The sequence below is a fragment of the Porites lutea genome, chromosome 9 (genome assembly GCF_958299795.1).
Source record: "Porites lutea chromosome 9, jaPorLute2.1, whole genome shotgun sequence".
In the NCBI taxonomy this organism is placed as follows: domain Eukaryota; kingdom Metazoa; phylum Cnidaria; class Anthozoa; order Scleractinia; family Poritidae; genus Porites; species Porites lutea.
The window spans coordinates 4,303,994-4,321,926 of NC_133209.1; the positions used below are offsets into that span (position 1 = coordinate 4,303,994).

Genomic DNA, 17,933 nt, shown 5'->3' on the forward strand with positions numbered 1-17,933 from the left:
AGGTACATGACATTTACGCTTACAGTGTATAAGGGTATAAGATTGGTAACTTAAGACCACTCAGACCTTTGAAAAGCAATGGTTCGAAATCACATGAATCCTTAGGCAATGGTTAGTTTTCAACAAGCTTAAACTGGAAATAATCAGAAAACTCGCTTGAAGAGGACAGGTTTAATTACCAGTTCTCCGACCGGAAAAAAGTGCTTACTAGTTTCACGCTTGCTTAACTCCCCTGACCAAGGAAAAGGAAAAAAAATCAAATGAAAAGATATAAGGAAGAAAATTATTTGTTTTATTTTCTAAATTGATCATTTACCCGCTGAAAATTCAATAAGCACCTGTTGGTGTCACGTGTTTCGAGTTGCGTCATTAATTTTTAATCGTCCAATCGCTTCGAGATTTGTTCATATAATAGATAATGCGAGATGTGTAGTTGGATAAAAATGAACTGTGTTTTCTGGTGTTTCCTCGTATTTTTTATAGCATCAGCTGATGCAAACAAAGATCCTGCGTTAAAGGTAGAAGACTCGGACGATCTAGGAGTAGGAACTCGGACCGAAGAGGTTAAAAACAAAACAAGCATGACAAGTAACACTGCACATAGGAACATTTCTTTACACGGACCAGGTTTGATCATGTTATCTGTTGAGATTATCAAGAATGTAAGCCGCACGAACAACGCAACATCTCGCGATGGGTCCGAGGTGTTTGTCATTGATGGAGACAGTCCGGACGAAATTTCGCTTTTTCAATCACCCAAGGCCTCGCCGTATTTTCCACGTTTTAGCGAAATCTCGATGAGGACCTTGTATCTTATCGTTTGCATGTGCTTGGCAATTCTGCTCCTTATGATTGTCAAACTTCTGGTGTCTAGACGAGAACGCAAAAGGGACTATGATCTGGTCACTAAAGGAGAGTTTGACGCTTAAATGTAAATAGATGTGTGATCATTAGCTACACAGGATCAAGTATCACGAGCCCTATTGCTCTGGGAAGAGACATTAACACAAATCTCGGTTTAAAGACTGTTGACATCATACGCTCGACCAGCGCCAGTTTATAAAAATGATATTAACTTTTGCTTATGATTTTCATGGGCGTCAAGAAACCCTTACTACCAGGAAACAACTCAAACACTTTTAGGAAAAGGATGATAGTGGTATAACTGCTCCAAGGAATAACAAAACTACACTTTCTCTTGCGGAATCTGTGGAGTAGGTTAAATGTAAAACAAATTACTCAATATTAGAATTTTGGAACAAGAAGGAATATCTGTTTAATTTCAGCAAAATCGCTATCTCTGATTAGCAAAAAGGTGGGAAACAGATAATATCTTTTTTACACATATTAAGCAAATGAAAGGAAAAAATTGAAAATATAGGGGAGTCCCTGTAACCATTTGCGATATTGTTTATTAAAACACACTTATTGTGATAAATCAATTACTAAGATGAATGTCACCTGATTCATCTCTTGTAGTTGCAAATACAGACGGGTCTGAGTGTAAGAACTTCATTTTTTTTATTGACGTTCTTTTCATATTTTTGCCCAAAAGCGTTCGCGGCTGACTTTCGCTCCATCATTGTCCATCGCTCATTTAAGCGTATATAAACATTTTATCTTAAAGCAGCCAATCGTATCAGAGGAAAGAAAAACTGTGGATTATCCCTTCCTTTTGCAGGGTTAGATTCGAGGGTTTAAAATATATTTGATACTCCTTACATGGGGATATTTGAGCGCTTTATGGTCACTTTTACTTCGACTATTATTAAGTTTCAATCAAACTTCACACGCCGACAATAGATCATAAATATTCATTTGATAATATTCAGCTGAAATTGTAGGACGCAGGTGCAATAACTCTACGTTTCTACTTTCCATCTAGCAAATTATCAATCATTATCTCTAGGCCCATTTGGCACAAAAACAAACAAAACAAAAATTTTCTAAATGTTGGACCAAAATAATGAGTTAGCCAAGCTTATACAGTAAAAAGGTTTCTTTTCTCTCGGAAGATCACCAAACCTTATTTTTTTTAGCCTATTTTGTCCAAAAACAAACTATAGAAAAATTTTCAATTTTTGTCCAAAATTATGTGCAAAAACATCGAAAAAATTCCAACTATGTAAAATAATATTTTTAAACTCTAGCAGGCTTCTTTTCTATTTAGAAGATCGCCCATTATAATTTTTAGGCCTATTTTGTCCAAAACGAATACCCCCAAAAATAAATTTACGTGACCGAAATCATGGGCTAACCCGTTTGCAAAAATTCGAATTTTGCCACAATGTTAAAAATTATATTTTATCGTCAAATAGGCTTATTTTCTATCAAGAATATGAAGAAACAATATTTCCTGATTTATTATGCCCAAAAGTAAACTAGGAAAAATTTTCCAATTTTTGACTTAACTCGTCAGCTACAAGCATAACATGACATAACACTTTAGTAGCATTTCCATATACAGAAATGGTAATATTGCTTTTAAACTATTACAATATCATAAATTTAATTATATTTAAAATCATCAAATAAACAGATAGTATTCAATGAAAAGTTATGATTAGAAATCTCTACTTCTCATGCTTGGAGAGATTGCAGGAGAGATTGCAGGAGAGATTGCATGTTTTCCAGTCCAATGCTGCGACTTTCATGATAGATCGCATGACCTAGTTAATATTGAATGAAATCTAGGACCAAGAAAAAACCAAGATGGCGGCTGGAAAATGGCGTGCCAGTTCAGTGATTCCAACGTTTATACTAAACTTCAGCACAAGAGCTTAAACGGCTAGCCATTTGGTCAAATTTGTCAAATTGCACCCTTTTTTTCACCTGTGGCGGGGTGCTTCCATGCATCCGAAGCCGAAGCCGGAAACACAGCTAACCCATGGTCGAAATATATGCATGCGTCGGCAGTAAGACCCATAAATAAAATGTCCTTACATTGTCCAAGAAAGAACAAACACACCACTTAAGTGAAGTTAGATGATTTGTAATTAAACACTTTCAAATTCGTAGATTACAGAAACAATCGTTTTTTCTCCTAAAGAAGTCCTGTTATTTCGAAGGCTACTCAACTCGGCCGATGCTGATATTTCGTGCCCTGGCTTCCTGTGTGGAAACCAAGCATGGAAAGGTTTCTGGCACCCAGGTTGTACATAGCCATTATTAAACGGAGTCAGGATAGTAATAAAATGCTCATTCTAGTACCTTGACTCAAAATTTGGGTTAGAGAATTTCATTTCTTTATTCTGCTTTCCAATATCTTTCATAAGTACAATGCAATGAATATTTACAAGCAATAATAAGCTAATCCAAGAAAGGTTTTCTGTACAAAAATCTTTATCCATGGCCTGCTGGATAATGTTTCCAAATAAGAGAAAAAAAGGCACATGACATTGGTCAGCAGACTTCAGTTCGACTGAAAGGCTTTGTGCTTTAAACTCCGTTCTTTCGCCCCATGTAAGGGAATTCAAGACAGTCTTGGACAACCTCGTTCCCAGGTTTCACTCTACCCGTCTATACGAAGCGAGAGAAGGGAACAACTAGCGGACTCCAAGTGCTGGCTCCTGGATTCTGTCAGTGGATCCTCGATTCCAGATTTCAATCGTTATTGGGACATGGGATTCCGGATTCCTTAAGCAGTATTCCGGATTCCTCAAGCAAAAATTTCCCGCATTGCAGAGCCTGGATTCCCTTTGGGGGCGAGTCCTTCGTTTCTCTGGCTTTGATTATTGGCTGAGATCAAGTGTTACTAAGTTGCTTTAACTACTCGAGTATAACACTATTCTTTATGTCTCTGGCTTAGTAAAGTGGGCGTAATATAAACATGAAGTCATTAAAAACGTACTTTTTGCGACATTTATCAACATTAAAAGCCAGTGAAACATGTAACCTAAACTCGAATTGTATTATAAGATAACAAGCGAGATTAATAATAACGAAAAAAAAAGTATGTACAGCCACAACGAAAAGTAACCAATGGCTCAGGACCTGAATGATCCAAAAACAAGTCAGTATCATGATCTGATACCCTTCACAGCCGTTGTGTGTGTCGTCACGCAAGGCTTTTCCTTCTAAGGAGGAGCGTTGCGTTACGAAGGTGATGTTACAACAGACGATTCGCTTCGGCGATTTTTAGCGCAACACAGCGTCAAAATATTGTTACGACATTGTGTCGAATAGTTACAACATTGTTCCAACATTGCAACGATGTGTTGCGCTAAAAATCGGCGCTACGAATCGTCCCGTGTAACATCACCCTAAGGGGCTACGATTTTGTGTGCAATTGAAAAATTTAATTTGACTAAAATATTCTTGCCTAAAGTGATGTTACACGAGACGATTCGCAACGACGATGTTTAGCGCAACACAACGTTGCAACATCGTTTCGAAGGGTGACAACATTGTTCCAACATTGCAACGCTGTGTTGCGCTAAAAATCGTCGTTGCGAATCGTCCCGTGTAACATCACCTTAAGACATCTGATAAACATCTCTCTGTTATGATCATAAAGGTAAATAAATAATGTAAAGAGCCACGTCAGCCAATGAAAGAAGTAAATCCCCGGTTGTGAGCTAAAGCCGGTTATTTCCGCTACAAAGCACAAAGCTTAAGAGGGCTACCATCCTATCGTTTTTGTCAAATGATAAAGTTGTCAGTATAGGTGATGTTACACGGCACTATTCGCAGCGATCATTTTTAGCGCAACACATCGTTGCAATGTTGGAACAACGTTGTAACTATTCGAAACAATGCCGCAGCAATGTTGCCACGCTGTGTTGCGCTAAAAATCGTTCTTGCAAATCGTCCCGTGTAACATCACCTTATCATTGGTCGACGCAAAAATGGCAAACGATTTCAAGTTCAACGGTGTCACCGGAAAAAACTCCCGACAAGAACATGGCTTCCTTGTCCTCAATACATGAAAAGAAGGGCTTTGAAATTCAGATTAGAGGCATACGTAATCTCCCTAAGATGGCCTCACATATGAATTATCCTACGGCAAGTGATCCATCCTTTTCTTCTAGTTGGCTAACTTTTCTAAAAATAAGACTTTCTTTATATGACCTTGTAAAAGAATTAAATAACTTATTTCCTCCTAAATTATAAATTCCAGACGACTCTAAATATGACTATTCTCTAGACTATCCGAAGGCTAGCGCATTATAATCATCGAGATAAACTATAATAATAACTCCTGTAATAATAAAAAGCATCCTGGACGTAGTTAACCCCCTTAAGAAAGTTTTATGCAGCAAGGCTCCGCCATGAGGTCTAACCCCTTACCCTTTCATATACCAATTTAGACAGAAAAGGTATTCCATTCGTATACCTTCTATTGACAAATGGTTCCCCTTTTTTAAACCTGGTTTAGAACTTTACATTCCTTTTATCTGCTTTAAATGTATTGTCTATAAAATAAGAATAAAATCACAAAACCAAAACGTTTTCTCCCCAAAAATGCACCCGTTTGCCTTTTTGGGCCTTTTCACAGGCCAAAATGACAGATTTCCCTGCCCTTTCATAAACTGCCACTAGGGGAGTTGTCAGGGCAGTGCTAATGTCCCTTTACTCCTCTAACATCCCCTCAAAGTCAAACTTGCCTTGTATGTTCACCCATAGCACTGTTTTTCATTATAAAAGTTTGTCTTTGAAATGAGAAAAAGGTCTTAAAGTGCGCCGCAGTGTGCAGGGGCCCGTTTCTCGAAAGACCCGGAAACCTTTCGGGCCCGAAGGCAAATTTTAAAATCAAAACCTGTGGAATATTAGCTCAGTTCCTAGCCCACAAACCAGACCAAATTACTTCGATAACTGATGTTTCATTGTTTTACTTTCAAAATTTTGAAACATTGATCTTGAATGCAAACACAACAAACACAAAACAGCTTTCCGGGCCCGAAAAGATACCGGGACTTTCGAGAAACAGGCCCCTGGTGTCAAATCCATCTACGATGGGATCTAACAAGAAAGCAACTGTTTCTTGGTGTCGCTCTAAACGCTTCGTTTTCGACGCTTTATCAACCAATCTCATGTCGCAGAAAAAACATCGAAATAGGAGCTAATAAACGTATGAAAATTTTTTTTTCGTTGACTTGCGCGATTTGTTTGGACAGTTACGTTATAGCGAGAGACCTATGTGGTCTCTTGATAATAAACATTTTCAGCTTGTATGTTTTGTTTCCCATTCCAGACGACGTGATAGTACCCCAGATAACTGTTCTTTCAAATGCCGTCTTTGTCGTCGTCCATGTGCATATTCAAGAAACGTGCGTAGTATTTACTTTGAGAAGGTAAATTTCATTGAGAACATCGCGTGGTCTAAATTGGGAAAACGAAACCTACAAACTAAAAAGGTCTTTACCAAACACGAAATAGGAGGGCTTATTTCTCAAAAAGCTTTCCTTGCGACCGTACAAGTTTTTTTCTTTCGAAAAACATTGTTTACGGTCAGCAGCGTCAGTTCTGCTTGTTAAAGTTAAAGAAAGTGTTGACCTTTTTACCATATTATGTAAGAGTTACCAGAGAAGAAGCTACATTGGTCTGCCTGGTCATCAAGACTGAATTGCTCATTTGCACCTGAAAACCTCTCGTCGTTCCTTACAATTCTTGCATTTCACATAACAACACCAATGAAATTTGCAGTTGCACTTCCATTTATGCACAATCTCGTGAGTATTGTATCCCCTGCCGCAGCATAACAGTTCGCATCCTCCTTCTTCAGTAGAAGTCTTGTTACATTCCCGGTCCACGGTTCCGGTGATTCTTTTCCCGGCGTTGCGCTCGCAATAATTTGGGGAATAGTCGACGTGAACGAGAGTTTTTGGTGAGGGCTTTTGGTAACCATTTGTGTTGAGCGTAAGGAAGGCGTCTCTTCTGCCATAACGGGACGGGATTTTGTATGCCCGAACCCGAGCAGATTCTTCATATCGCTGTCTTAAAATAAGGCCCACTTTTCGTAGGGTAGGAAGCGCCTGCCAACATGTTCTCATTGAGCATGATCCAGATGTCCCATGGCAGTGACACTCTATTTCCAGACTTTCTTTGAGCGCCTAAGGAAAAGGGTCCCCAAGGAAAATACTGACTTAGCGGACGTCTTTTCAAAAATTGTAATAAGAAACCCCATAATTCTACTGTAAGGGCATGATGCTGGCTGGATCTATTTATCAGACGGAAAACCGAAAAACCGCTAACCCTACCTTTACGGTGGGCTATACGTTTACCATTAACTTTACTTGAACGTTCGAGGATCACAGATCACTATATTACATGAACGAGAAAATTAATTATAATTTTAGTTGGTAGGTTTTGCCTTATACCACACCTCACACCGAGTTGCTGTAAACTACTTAAGCTTTTACCCGTGGTATTACTACAAAGCCATGGACTGCCTCTCACGACCATAATCACTAATTTGTGCCGGCGATGGTGATATGCTTGCCTGTGATTTGGCCTCAGCCACTACCAAGAATTATATAGATTCCTTAACAAACGAAACAACGGCAAATACGTGTAAAACTGATTCAATCACATTCGTAAGTATAAGTTAAGAAAATAATCGTTCCGAGTAACAAAGATTATCGCATTTGTTGATGATCACTTCTTAAAAGGTCTTTATACTCAGCATGTAAACATGTTATGCCAGGGGAATAAAAAGATCGGCAACATCGCAGCAATGGATGTTATCCTATGGAATGATCCGGAGCAGGATTTATGATTCGAGATCATCCGGATCATGATACACTTCAAAGGAACAGCTAAATTCTATCTGGAAAAGGATAAATCGGCATGTTTGATGCATCATGATCCGATCGATGGTGGATCATGAGCAAAGTTTTTTTAAAGACTTCTTGGTGTACATGCATGTGCGACTCAAGTACAGGTACAAGGAACAAACACAGTAACTCTTGAAACTCAGTAACTTCTTGAAAATTAGTGCCTTTGGGCATAAATAGGCACTCATCATAAGAGAGATCTAGAATCAAGTTTACGACGAACGGAAGTGGCCAAGTTCATGAAGGGCTTTCTTTTTAAGGAACTGATCGACTGTGTTGTCGCGTCTGTAAGGGAGTAAAATACAAGGATTTAGTTTTAATAACTGTGTTGAAAAGGGACGGTAAATTGGCCACTGGAGGGGGAGATTTGCCTTGTCCCTTGGCCTCATTTTCCACGCGGCCTATGCGTTTCGGATCACGTGGTCCGTTCATCTCGGAAAGGTCACTAAAATGCGTTGACCATGAAGGCCTGGGCAAGGGGGACCTGATGTTTCGAGCGCCAGCTAGCCCTTCGAGAGAATCAGATTCAGAATAACAAATTCATAAATTAGGAATTGAGGGGATGAAAACTGTGCAAAATAATTCTTATGGATTAACCTGTCAAAACGTCTTATTTTCGAGTAGACATAGTAAACGACAAGTACAAGTAATCACGGGGTAAAAATTGCAGTTTGCTATTTGCCGTAAAAGTGATTCCAAATCTCAAGATACAGTGTCCACGTATATGCTGCTTAAACTTATGCTATGGTCGTCCAGGCGTGAACCAGCCTTAGCGCAGAGAGGTGTGATATAAGAACCAAAAACCAACTTTAAAGCGAGCACTTGGCAAAATTGACGTTGTTTTCATCATTTAGCAGAACTTGCTGGTCTCAAGTTTTCAAGAACACACAAGAGATCTTCATGAAGATTTGCTTTATTAAATATTACGAAGCTTCATTTCACTTCGACAAAGTCTACGTGCTAATGTTCGTCCTTCTAACGAGAGTCGTTATCTGTCTCAGTTAAGTTTAAGTTTTTGATTATTTTTACTCTACTTTAAGCTTAATATTATTTAAGTCTCCTGCGCTTGGCGCTCTGTCAAAATTTGCAAATGTTTCCTTGAATTCATGATGACAATTCTTGTCTACGTATTACGTCTGATTACAGACCATACTCTGTCTTGAACGTTTCGCTCTAAATGTGACAGTATGGAAGTCTTTTTCCACTCCTTAATTTCGCCTCGTCTATCATTCGTAAAAACATTAAATGTAAATTAATGCGTGCAGGTTTTTGTTCTTCTTTTAAAGCCCATGTGTTCTATTAATACTAAAACGGGCTGACATTTAGTCTAACAATGGATTGTCAATCTTGCTGACATTTTGTCACTTGCAAGTGTGCTTCACAACATTTTGGACACACTCTTTGCATCTGACCTGACAACACCAGTGGAACTTGCATCTGCACTGAGTTACTTCGGTGAAGTTATGTGTGTCGTGTCCACGCTCACAGCACAAGGAGTCACAGCTGTCATCGCTAGTCGAAGTAACGTTACAAACACGATCCTTTGTCCCTGGAATTCCCAGCCTGATATCTCGCACACAGTATGTATGAGAGTCATTCGCATACACCAAGCTACGCGAGTCTGGCTTTCTTGATTTCTCAGATTTTAGAACAAGGTATTCAGGCTTTGGGCCTCTGTTGGAGTCTACCGTTATAACTGAAACACGAACGGAGTTGTAGTAATATTCCTTTAAACGCTCGCCAATCACACGGATCGACGGAAGCGCTTTCCAACAGGTTCGAGTAGTGCAGGATCCCGAGAGCCCATTGCATTTGCATTCGAGAACCAACTTTTCCTTAAGAACCTAAAGTGAGCGAGAAAAATGTCCCAGTTTTAAGAAAAATCTCTGTCTCTCATTCCGTTACTAGAAACAAAGGCGTCACTGTCGAATTTTTGTGGTCTCACGTCGCCAGTCTTTCAGTAAATCCAACAAATAAGTTTCTTTTTCAAATTGTACTCTGCACGATTTCTCTGTCACATTTTGCCATTTTTAAATGCATATTTTCGCCTTGACTCCAGTCTGCATCGTCGAATTCTTGTCCTTTTTTTGCGAGTAATAATGTGCGACGTTTCATTTAGCAAGACGACGGTTAATTCGATCAGTTTTTAAACTTTCCTGAAATTCGCGAAACATTCTTATACCACACCTCCCCTCAAAGAAATGTGATTCTTAATGCAGCAAAGTTAAAAGCTTTAAATATAATATTTATGTAGGTGTCTTTCATGTTGATGTAGTAGCAATTCATTTAAGCTTCTTTAGCAGCCGTTTAAATTACCAGGGCGCAGTATAGAAGGGAAGAAAGGTCAAGGCACCAGCTTTAGGGTAGAGACCTCTGGGATAGAGGCAAACTGTCAGGCCATTACCATTCCTTACCCAGAGATTGGGTCGTCTTACAAGAATTAAGACGTCAATCACCTTATTAAATTACAATTTTTAGCGACGTACCCAACAAACACGTAAGACTCACATTCACTGCGAATCTTTTCATCTTAACCCTGGAGTGCAAGAAGGTTCTTGGTTGGACCGGCCTGTCATAGGTTTTTCAAAGTTATTTTTGTCAAAAATTCTTCTCTTTAAATGCTGTTCCGAGACAAAAGGCGCCGCACAATTGGTCGCTATGGTTACAAGAGAAAAGGTCACAGGCTGCGTAACAATGAGCCACTTATGCTAACGTTTATTCAAAACAAAATAAATCATTTAGAATTTTTGTAAAGTTTTTCCGCCATCTTGATAAAATCCAAATTGGCAAGTAAAATTACAGATACTAACCATTTAATAACGCCATAGGTTGCAACCTTTCAATAATCTTTGTTATTATTCATGCAAAATATTTATCCATTTCTGATTGGCTAAAAGCCCGCAGATAATTCATCACAACTAGCCATTGTTAACCAAATTTGGAAGAAGTTTGCGATATGTGAAAAATGAGGTCAATTCTACAGCATAATTGTACAACATCAGCTATTTGGAGAACATTTGTAGAACTGAACAACCCTTGATCTCCTAAACTTGCCGATAAACGGGCAATTGCAGATGAACTGAACATCGATGGAGGTAAGTATGTTTTGGTTTGTTTTTAGACTAGGAATTATTTTGAATGAATTATAAAACAGTTTTTGAATTCGGCTTTCGTATCATCTGAAGAATTATGGAGATCTCGGAGGGTGTTATGCCGATAACACCCTTCTCGATCTCCACAATTCTTCAGATGATACAAAAGCCGAATTCATTAATTGTTAAATGTTGTCATGCATTCCGTAAAAGCTGAGGAATCAAGTTGTCTCTGAAGTTTGTTTCAGACTCCAACATTTTAACGCGTTTACTGGCTGATGGTATGAAACGATAATGATTATCGGCATTACCCTTGTTTGCCCTTATTCTGCCGTGATATGAAAGTCATAATGAAGCCTGTTGAAGTTTCACCCTATATTTTATAATTAAAATCAAAGCAAAAGATCAATTCATCAAGGAGTCGAGCTGCTATTGTTTTCTACTAGCTCTCGTTCTCTCCTCGCAATTAACTGAGACTAGTCTGTATTTATTCTCTGTTTCAATTAATTATAAACCGTGATTTTCGGTTCTCTGGAAGAAGAAAGAAACGGTGAACTAGCTTGTTGTGAGGAAGAACGGCCGTCCTTCGTTATACTTTCCTATTGCTTGAGTGTAACGCCGCCGGCTTACCAAAAGTAAGAAATGGCCGGCTGGATAGGTAATTTGTAAATGAAATTTGCCTTTTTCGAGAGTTTTAGCAACAAACCAGTAACTATAAATCCAGCCTCACCCAGGGCCCTCGGGAGGACGAGGTTGATCACGGCCGTGAACACAGGTTAGAAATAGACTGATCAGGTTGGCTTGCTAAATAAGAGTGGCTTTTCTTTACAACTATACTGGTCTGGCCGGTCAGTTCATTGTCAGCGGCTTGAGGAAAGTGTGAGAAGGATGTTCAAGCTCAACTTCAATCTCTTTGCGAATATGTCCGACTAAAAGAGTTTCATGTCCAGGAGATGTCCCTCCTCCTTGATCGTTTCGTCTATCTTTAGTTGAGAAAGGGCTATTTATAGGTAACTAAGTAATTTTCTGACGTAAATAACAGAAGACGAAGCTACGCCAATAGTTAATCAGTGAAACTGAGATAGTTATAATATTTTATGTACGTTTCCTTTGGTAGCCTAACTCTCTATTACGAACTTGCCACTAAAGAATAATAGAAAATTGGCTTCTCCTTCACTATACAGGTGGGAATAACCTCGGGACGTGCTCTAAGCTCCTTTCCAAAAATAACTTTATCTTCGATGTATTAAAAGTCCTGTTATGAAAATAACGTAAAGTATGTTTATCAAGTTCCCAGCTGTTAAGAACCCACAGCTAATATCATTCTCTGCAGGCGGGCAAACAGAACCAGGGTTTTAATTTAAAGAGAATTTAACAAAATAAAGGTTTTCTAGATCATAGTGTGAAGCTATTATTTATTTCACAATAGTTAAAATTGCTCCCCCATCGAGAGGGAACGCTTGGCAAAGAGCATGACCGTCTCTGCTACAGTCACTCTCTACGTAGCTTCAATCAAGGGATGAGGCCGTTAAGATTTTCTTCAAAAGTTAAACATGAACTTAAAAGAAATTTCACTTTCAACAGGAAAAACATTCTCTCAAAGACGTGTGGGAACTCGTTTCCATTCACGACTCTCTGATCGGAGGCTAGCAGATAGCGAGAAAGCAGAGACTTGTTCCAGCGCCTGTTCAATGTTTTAGCAAGTTGTAAGCTTTTCGTAATGAACTTCTAAAAACAGTATACGGTTTACAAAACCAATCCTTTCCATAAACAGGCATAAAGAAATCACAATGCAATTAACGTAAGAAAAAGTTATCATTAAAACTGATATCTTGGTTAAATGCAAGTTTGTTGCCCTTAGTTCAAACCTCGCTTGTGTTCAGCGCACAGCAACTTTACCAAGTTATATAAGCTAAAGAAGACGATTTTTAACTCAGCGAAGATAGCGACAAGTTATGTTTCATATAAGCGAGGTGGCGGAGGCATGGTATTAAGGCGTCTCGTGAATTGTCTAATGGTTATCCTCTTACGTCATGCATTGCCCTATTTTTGATGGTTTCATTTAGTTCGTTTCTTGCACATTTTGTGTGTTCGAATCATTTCGACCCCGCGAAAACCTTTTTTTTTCTTCACCTCATTCACAAACACAGCCCGTCATATATGAGATGGATGGGTTATAATTAAATTGGGATTTTGTAATTAAAATATCGATTCAAACAACGGGATATTGAGTCAACAAATTCAGTATTCGTGCAATTTTTGAAATTACATTAAATTTTAAGATAGATTTCTATAATTCAATGCAGAAAATGCATTTTTCTTGCTAAAAACTAAAACGTGTTAAGACACAAGACATGCAGTTGGTCTTTGGAGACAACAGGTCGAGATCAGTTGCATGATATTAAGAAAAGAGGTTTCTCTTGAAACGTTTTTCGATCACATTTTGAAAACAATAACCTCCAAAAGAAATTAAAGATACTATTTCATTCAGATGATTTTGAAGCAACGGTCTTAATTTCCTATCATGGGGTCTTGTGGTTAACTAATAAAAACTTTCAATAGAAGTTTTATCATGTTTTATCAAACAATATGGGTGCAGCCAAATGAAACGAAACTCATTTTTTTCTCTTTCTTTCTTTCTTTTTTTATTTCATATCTATTTATTAGTAATACTCTCATGCAAATACTTGAAGGTCAGTTCTGAGAAAAAAAGGATTCTTTAAATACCTAAAATGCCACGTTGCATAGAATTATCGTTCAGAGTTACCGTGATGGAAACTATTGTACATCAAATTAGAGCCCATGAGACAAAATAGTTTCGTGCAAAGTTAGGACATTGTATGACGAAGAAAATCCGCGATTGTTTAACTTTCATTATCATTAAGTAATTAGAAAAGCAATTAGGTCATTGAGGCTGTGTTATAGGCCACCTACCTGTCTGCCTGCTTTGTTGTTATGCTTGTTCATCAAGTATATGGCATCGTGCGTGTTGTGGCGGCCGTTCACAAACCGTCTGGAAAGATTCATACCATAACCGGTGTCAACTGAGCAGCCTCCCCACATCCAGCCTTTGCGGCTATTCTGCCCCCATTTTTCCCTGTCGCAGTTGCACTCGGATAAATTACCCATGCTGCAGGCTCTTGTGATCGTATAGACAACTCCAGCAGAAACCATGGCTTGTGCGAAGGCGGCTTCTTTTGTACCGGCTACAAAGTGACGACGACAACGTCATTAATTGGACTCCCATAAAATATTAGCGAGGCCAAATTGTCGGAGGAGGTGGGAGGAAGGGGGGGGGGGGGGGGGGTTGTGACCGTTATGTGCTGGCGACGGGCAATTGTTTGTCCAAACTTTAAAAGAGAGCAAACTTGGCGTGGCCCAAGCATTTTTTGAGCATAAAATGGCACTATTCTAAAGTGACAAAGGTGTTGCTACCAAAATCTTAATTTAAATCCCCTTAACGAGATGACGAGCGTCGCTGTCTCTTTCCAATGGGAGACCAACCCCTAGTCTTTCCCATTCCGAGGCGGGTCTGACAATTTTTTCGCGTTTAACTTCTCATCCACGTAACTCCGCCGTCTCTTGAGTCATCAAAACCCTTTTTTCAAACATTTCAATCAAACGATATTCATACAGTACAAAGTGATCACTTCAAACTGATGTATCGACGCCTTCGGTTCACAGCATTGTATAGACTAGATAACTTTCAATTTCCCAGAATGAATTTGTTTTCTACAAAGATATTTTTTCTTCGCGCCTTGTCTGTTTGCCATATGCTCCTGTCATTTTAAGCCTACCTCTTAAGGCAACTTGAAAACGTCTTCGTAACTCAAACATTTCTTACATAGCAAATTAATTTTAAAGGAACATGCTAAAAATAACTTTTTGTAATCGAGTTATCAAGATAAAATGACTTTGCTTTATTGAAAAAAAATGGATCGTAAATTTTCAATGAGGTAATTAAAATAAGCCTTGTCAGTAGTAAAACGTTTACAGTGTGTGGAAGAAAGAGAAAGACATTGAGAAAGGAAAGTAAAAAAGTACTCAACGTTTGGTATTCTCAGCAAAGTTAAAAGAATAAAAGTTAGTGGCACTTTTTTTTAAAAGAACAAAATCTCCTAATACTAAATTTTAAACGAAAGATTCCTCTTCACTCCACTGGCAATTTCTCCTTATTGTAACGGTCGTCTCTGCGAGCCGATAGAAAAGGATTTAGACAGGTTTGCATTTTAAAACACCGCTCATGATCATTTACATGGCAACATGACGAGGGAACAAATTCGATGTGGCTTTTTTTTCTATAACAACTTCCCATCTTCACCAATGCATTTACCTGAATGACTCTGGCAAAATTTATGACTTCTTACATTTATGTATAAACTTTTTTCACGGTTTTGTACAAGACGAACATTTCATCATGGTTTTGTCTGTGTTTCTCTTGGTGACTACTCAATCTGTGAAATTATCTTCGTTGAGACAAGCATTTACGATAGAACTAAACGGAAATGCAATAAGAGACAGCGGTAATTCATTAGCTACACTGATTTAGGCTAAAAGCATTGATGACAATTTATGGACAATCTTTGACACAAGCACTTATATCATAGACTGTTAGCACTTTTCATGTCCTTAACATAAGCGAGCTCTCTTAGCTTAATCGGCAGCTATTGTATACCAAACAAACAAATAAATACGATAAAACTCTTCAATTTAGGTGGCGCGCTAAATTAAGCCACGAGAAACTTCCTAATATTTACAGGGGCTAAAGAGCAATCTCATTAGGAAATAGTAATCTTACTCACGTATTGCCAAGTCATCGAAGTCCGAGCTCTGCCCCAGAACAGTACAATTCCATCTGTTGTTGCGGAATTGATTTTTGCATTCTTTGGCGGCTTCTTTATAGCCTTGTCGAATACAGTTTATTAGGGTCGGTTGTTCCTCGCAGATCCTAATTTGTTCAGGCGAGAGGCCAGGGATCCTACTGCAAATCAAGCTCGGACCAAATGTTGCAGCTGACGAAACAAACCTGTCATAGTGTCAAGAGAGATAAAAGGCTGATTGAATCATTGTGTCTCAACAAAGCACAAGGAGAAGAGAATACGACTTTACTTACAATAATGGAGGTTTAGCGTCCAGCACGTTATGTGCGAAGACCGTTGCAAACAAGAAGCTTATTAGGGTTACCGCGTGTTGCCTTTCCATTTTAGCGACCTAAGCTTCGTTCTTTTCATCAAGCCGATAGACAGATTCAAGATTATAAGCCCGAAATGTTGGTTGATATTCTTTCTTCTGATTGGTCAGAAAAGAAACTAATAAAATCTTTAATTTACTCTGTGGCCAGAAAACAATTGGAAAGGAATTTGGTTTTTGAATATTGTTTCCTAAGTTAGAGGAATTGAGCTAAAAAGTTTGCCGAACTTTATGTACATCTCTGGAGGCAACATTTCGTATTTCCAATGGCTGATCTTAAAATTTGCTTATTTCCGCAACCGAAGGGAGATGTTCAACCTTTCCAATATATCCATTCATGACCATAGGGGTCTTGAACTTATTAAAACAGTCATCGATAAGAAAGAGGTGTTTTAATTGAAGATTATACTAATAGTGTATGGCCAACTTTTATTACGGCATTTTGTACAAAATATAATTACTTATGGAGGCATTTTAGAGGTATTTGAAAAACAAACATCGACCTCATTATTCTTTGATTGAACGACGCTTTTTCTCTTTGACATGCCGAACTCGTGCCAAAGTAGATAGAGCTCTTCAGCTTTAGTTGAACTCAAGCGATTCAAGGACATGCTCGGCACGCTTCGCTTTCTTGAATCCACTGATCACGTTTTTAAAAGGCGACAACTACACTACAATAAAGAGGAGAAACGTATGTCCTATGTTCTTTTATCGGAGTAGTTCAAACATTATTCAAGCGAACTGCGCCATAAACGTGTGAGTGTACTAATGAAGAGGCAGTTTTTCAAACTTTCTAATGAGAACCTTATGCAAAAACGCCCTTTATAAACCCTTTTGTGAACTTCTTGTTCCCAATTCATTTAATATTTGTTTCTGCCTCTTGGCTTGAACATTTAGTGTATAAACGAAAGTATAGGCGTTGCCGTTCAGGAATTACACCGGGTTGTCAAAGATAAGGATCTCAACTCTCTCTGACAACATAGTTTTATTTAAAAGGGTGTGTTGTACCGCTAGATGAGTGGGGAAAGGAGACTATGAGGGAACGCCTTCATTTCAAACCTAGAGAAGGATTATCTCTTGATGCGCAGTTTAAAAGTTGCAGCTGTGAATTCATGGTTGCGTTTTTACCTTCTATGACGAGAAGACTATTTCCTGTTCTGACATTTCAAACGAGATTTGAAGATCGAGGTTTATATTTCTGCACTGGCTTTGATTTCAGTGAGAAAGCACCCAGTCATGATGACTGATTCCTACTGCAACTAAATTGGATTTTTATCTCATCGTTCCAGTGTAAAACCTATGCTGGCTGTACTAACTTCGACGATTTTCCGAGGCAAAATGTACTCTTTGTAGGCACTCGTTCCGAACCCTGCCTGTAAATGGAAAAAGAAGGACAAAATTAGTTAAGATTATATAAACCAAAATGGCTCATAGTTTCTATTAGCGCTTGCAGCTTACACTGTACATAAATCGTTTTGACAGATCACTGAAGCTGAACGAAACGGTCTGAAATCTTTTGTAAAACTCTGGTTATTAAATCGGCAAGATTGGTCTTTTGGATCCGCCTTGTCATTCAATGGTCACGCTTGAGAGCCAGATCGAAGTATGATTTCAATAACCTTTCAAAAAATAACTTGGGATGTCTTATATTAAAAAAAAATTCTTATTAGTTCCACAAAAGGAAAGTTTTTCTTACTTTCACTAACTTCTTCGTAACAATCTTTCGTTCTGTCCTTTTACGTTTCGGTCAAAGTTAACGTTTTTAAGCAACCGGTGAAGGTGGATAAGGCCAGGTTAAATTAACGTTATTAATAAGCTTTTTGCAAACTCTGTTTATTTAGTTAATATATGGATTTAAAAATTTGGGGCCTGAGTT

General features: G+C 38.4%; 1 protein-coding gene across 3 annotated transcripts in view; it reads right to left on the reverse strand.

The window, feature by feature from the left end:
* Positions 1-6,032: 6,032 nt before the first annotated feature.
* The window catches only part of LOC140948390 (protein Wnt-7b-like), a 28,771-nt gene continuing 16,870 nt past the window's right edge, over positions 6,033-17,933 (reverse strand). The window contains exons 2-5 of one of the 3 annotated variants that reach the window (XM_073397625.1): positions 17,374-17,430; positions 15,670-15,893; positions 13,802-14,073; positions 6,033-7,052 (exon numbers count right to left, since the gene is read on the reverse strand). In XM_073397625.1, the coding sequence (XP_073253726.1) occupies positions 6,570-7,052; positions 13,802-14,073; positions 15,670-15,893; positions 17,374-17,430 (1,036 nt within the window). In that variant the 3' untranslated portion in view covers positions 6,033-6,569. Of the gene's footprint in view, positions 7,053-8,665; positions 9,620-13,801; positions 14,074-15,669; positions 15,894-15,980; positions 16,279-17,373; positions 17,431-17,933 lie in introns of those variants that run through there. The other 2 variants (XM_073397624.1, XM_073397626.1) reach the window with 2 other exon arrangements.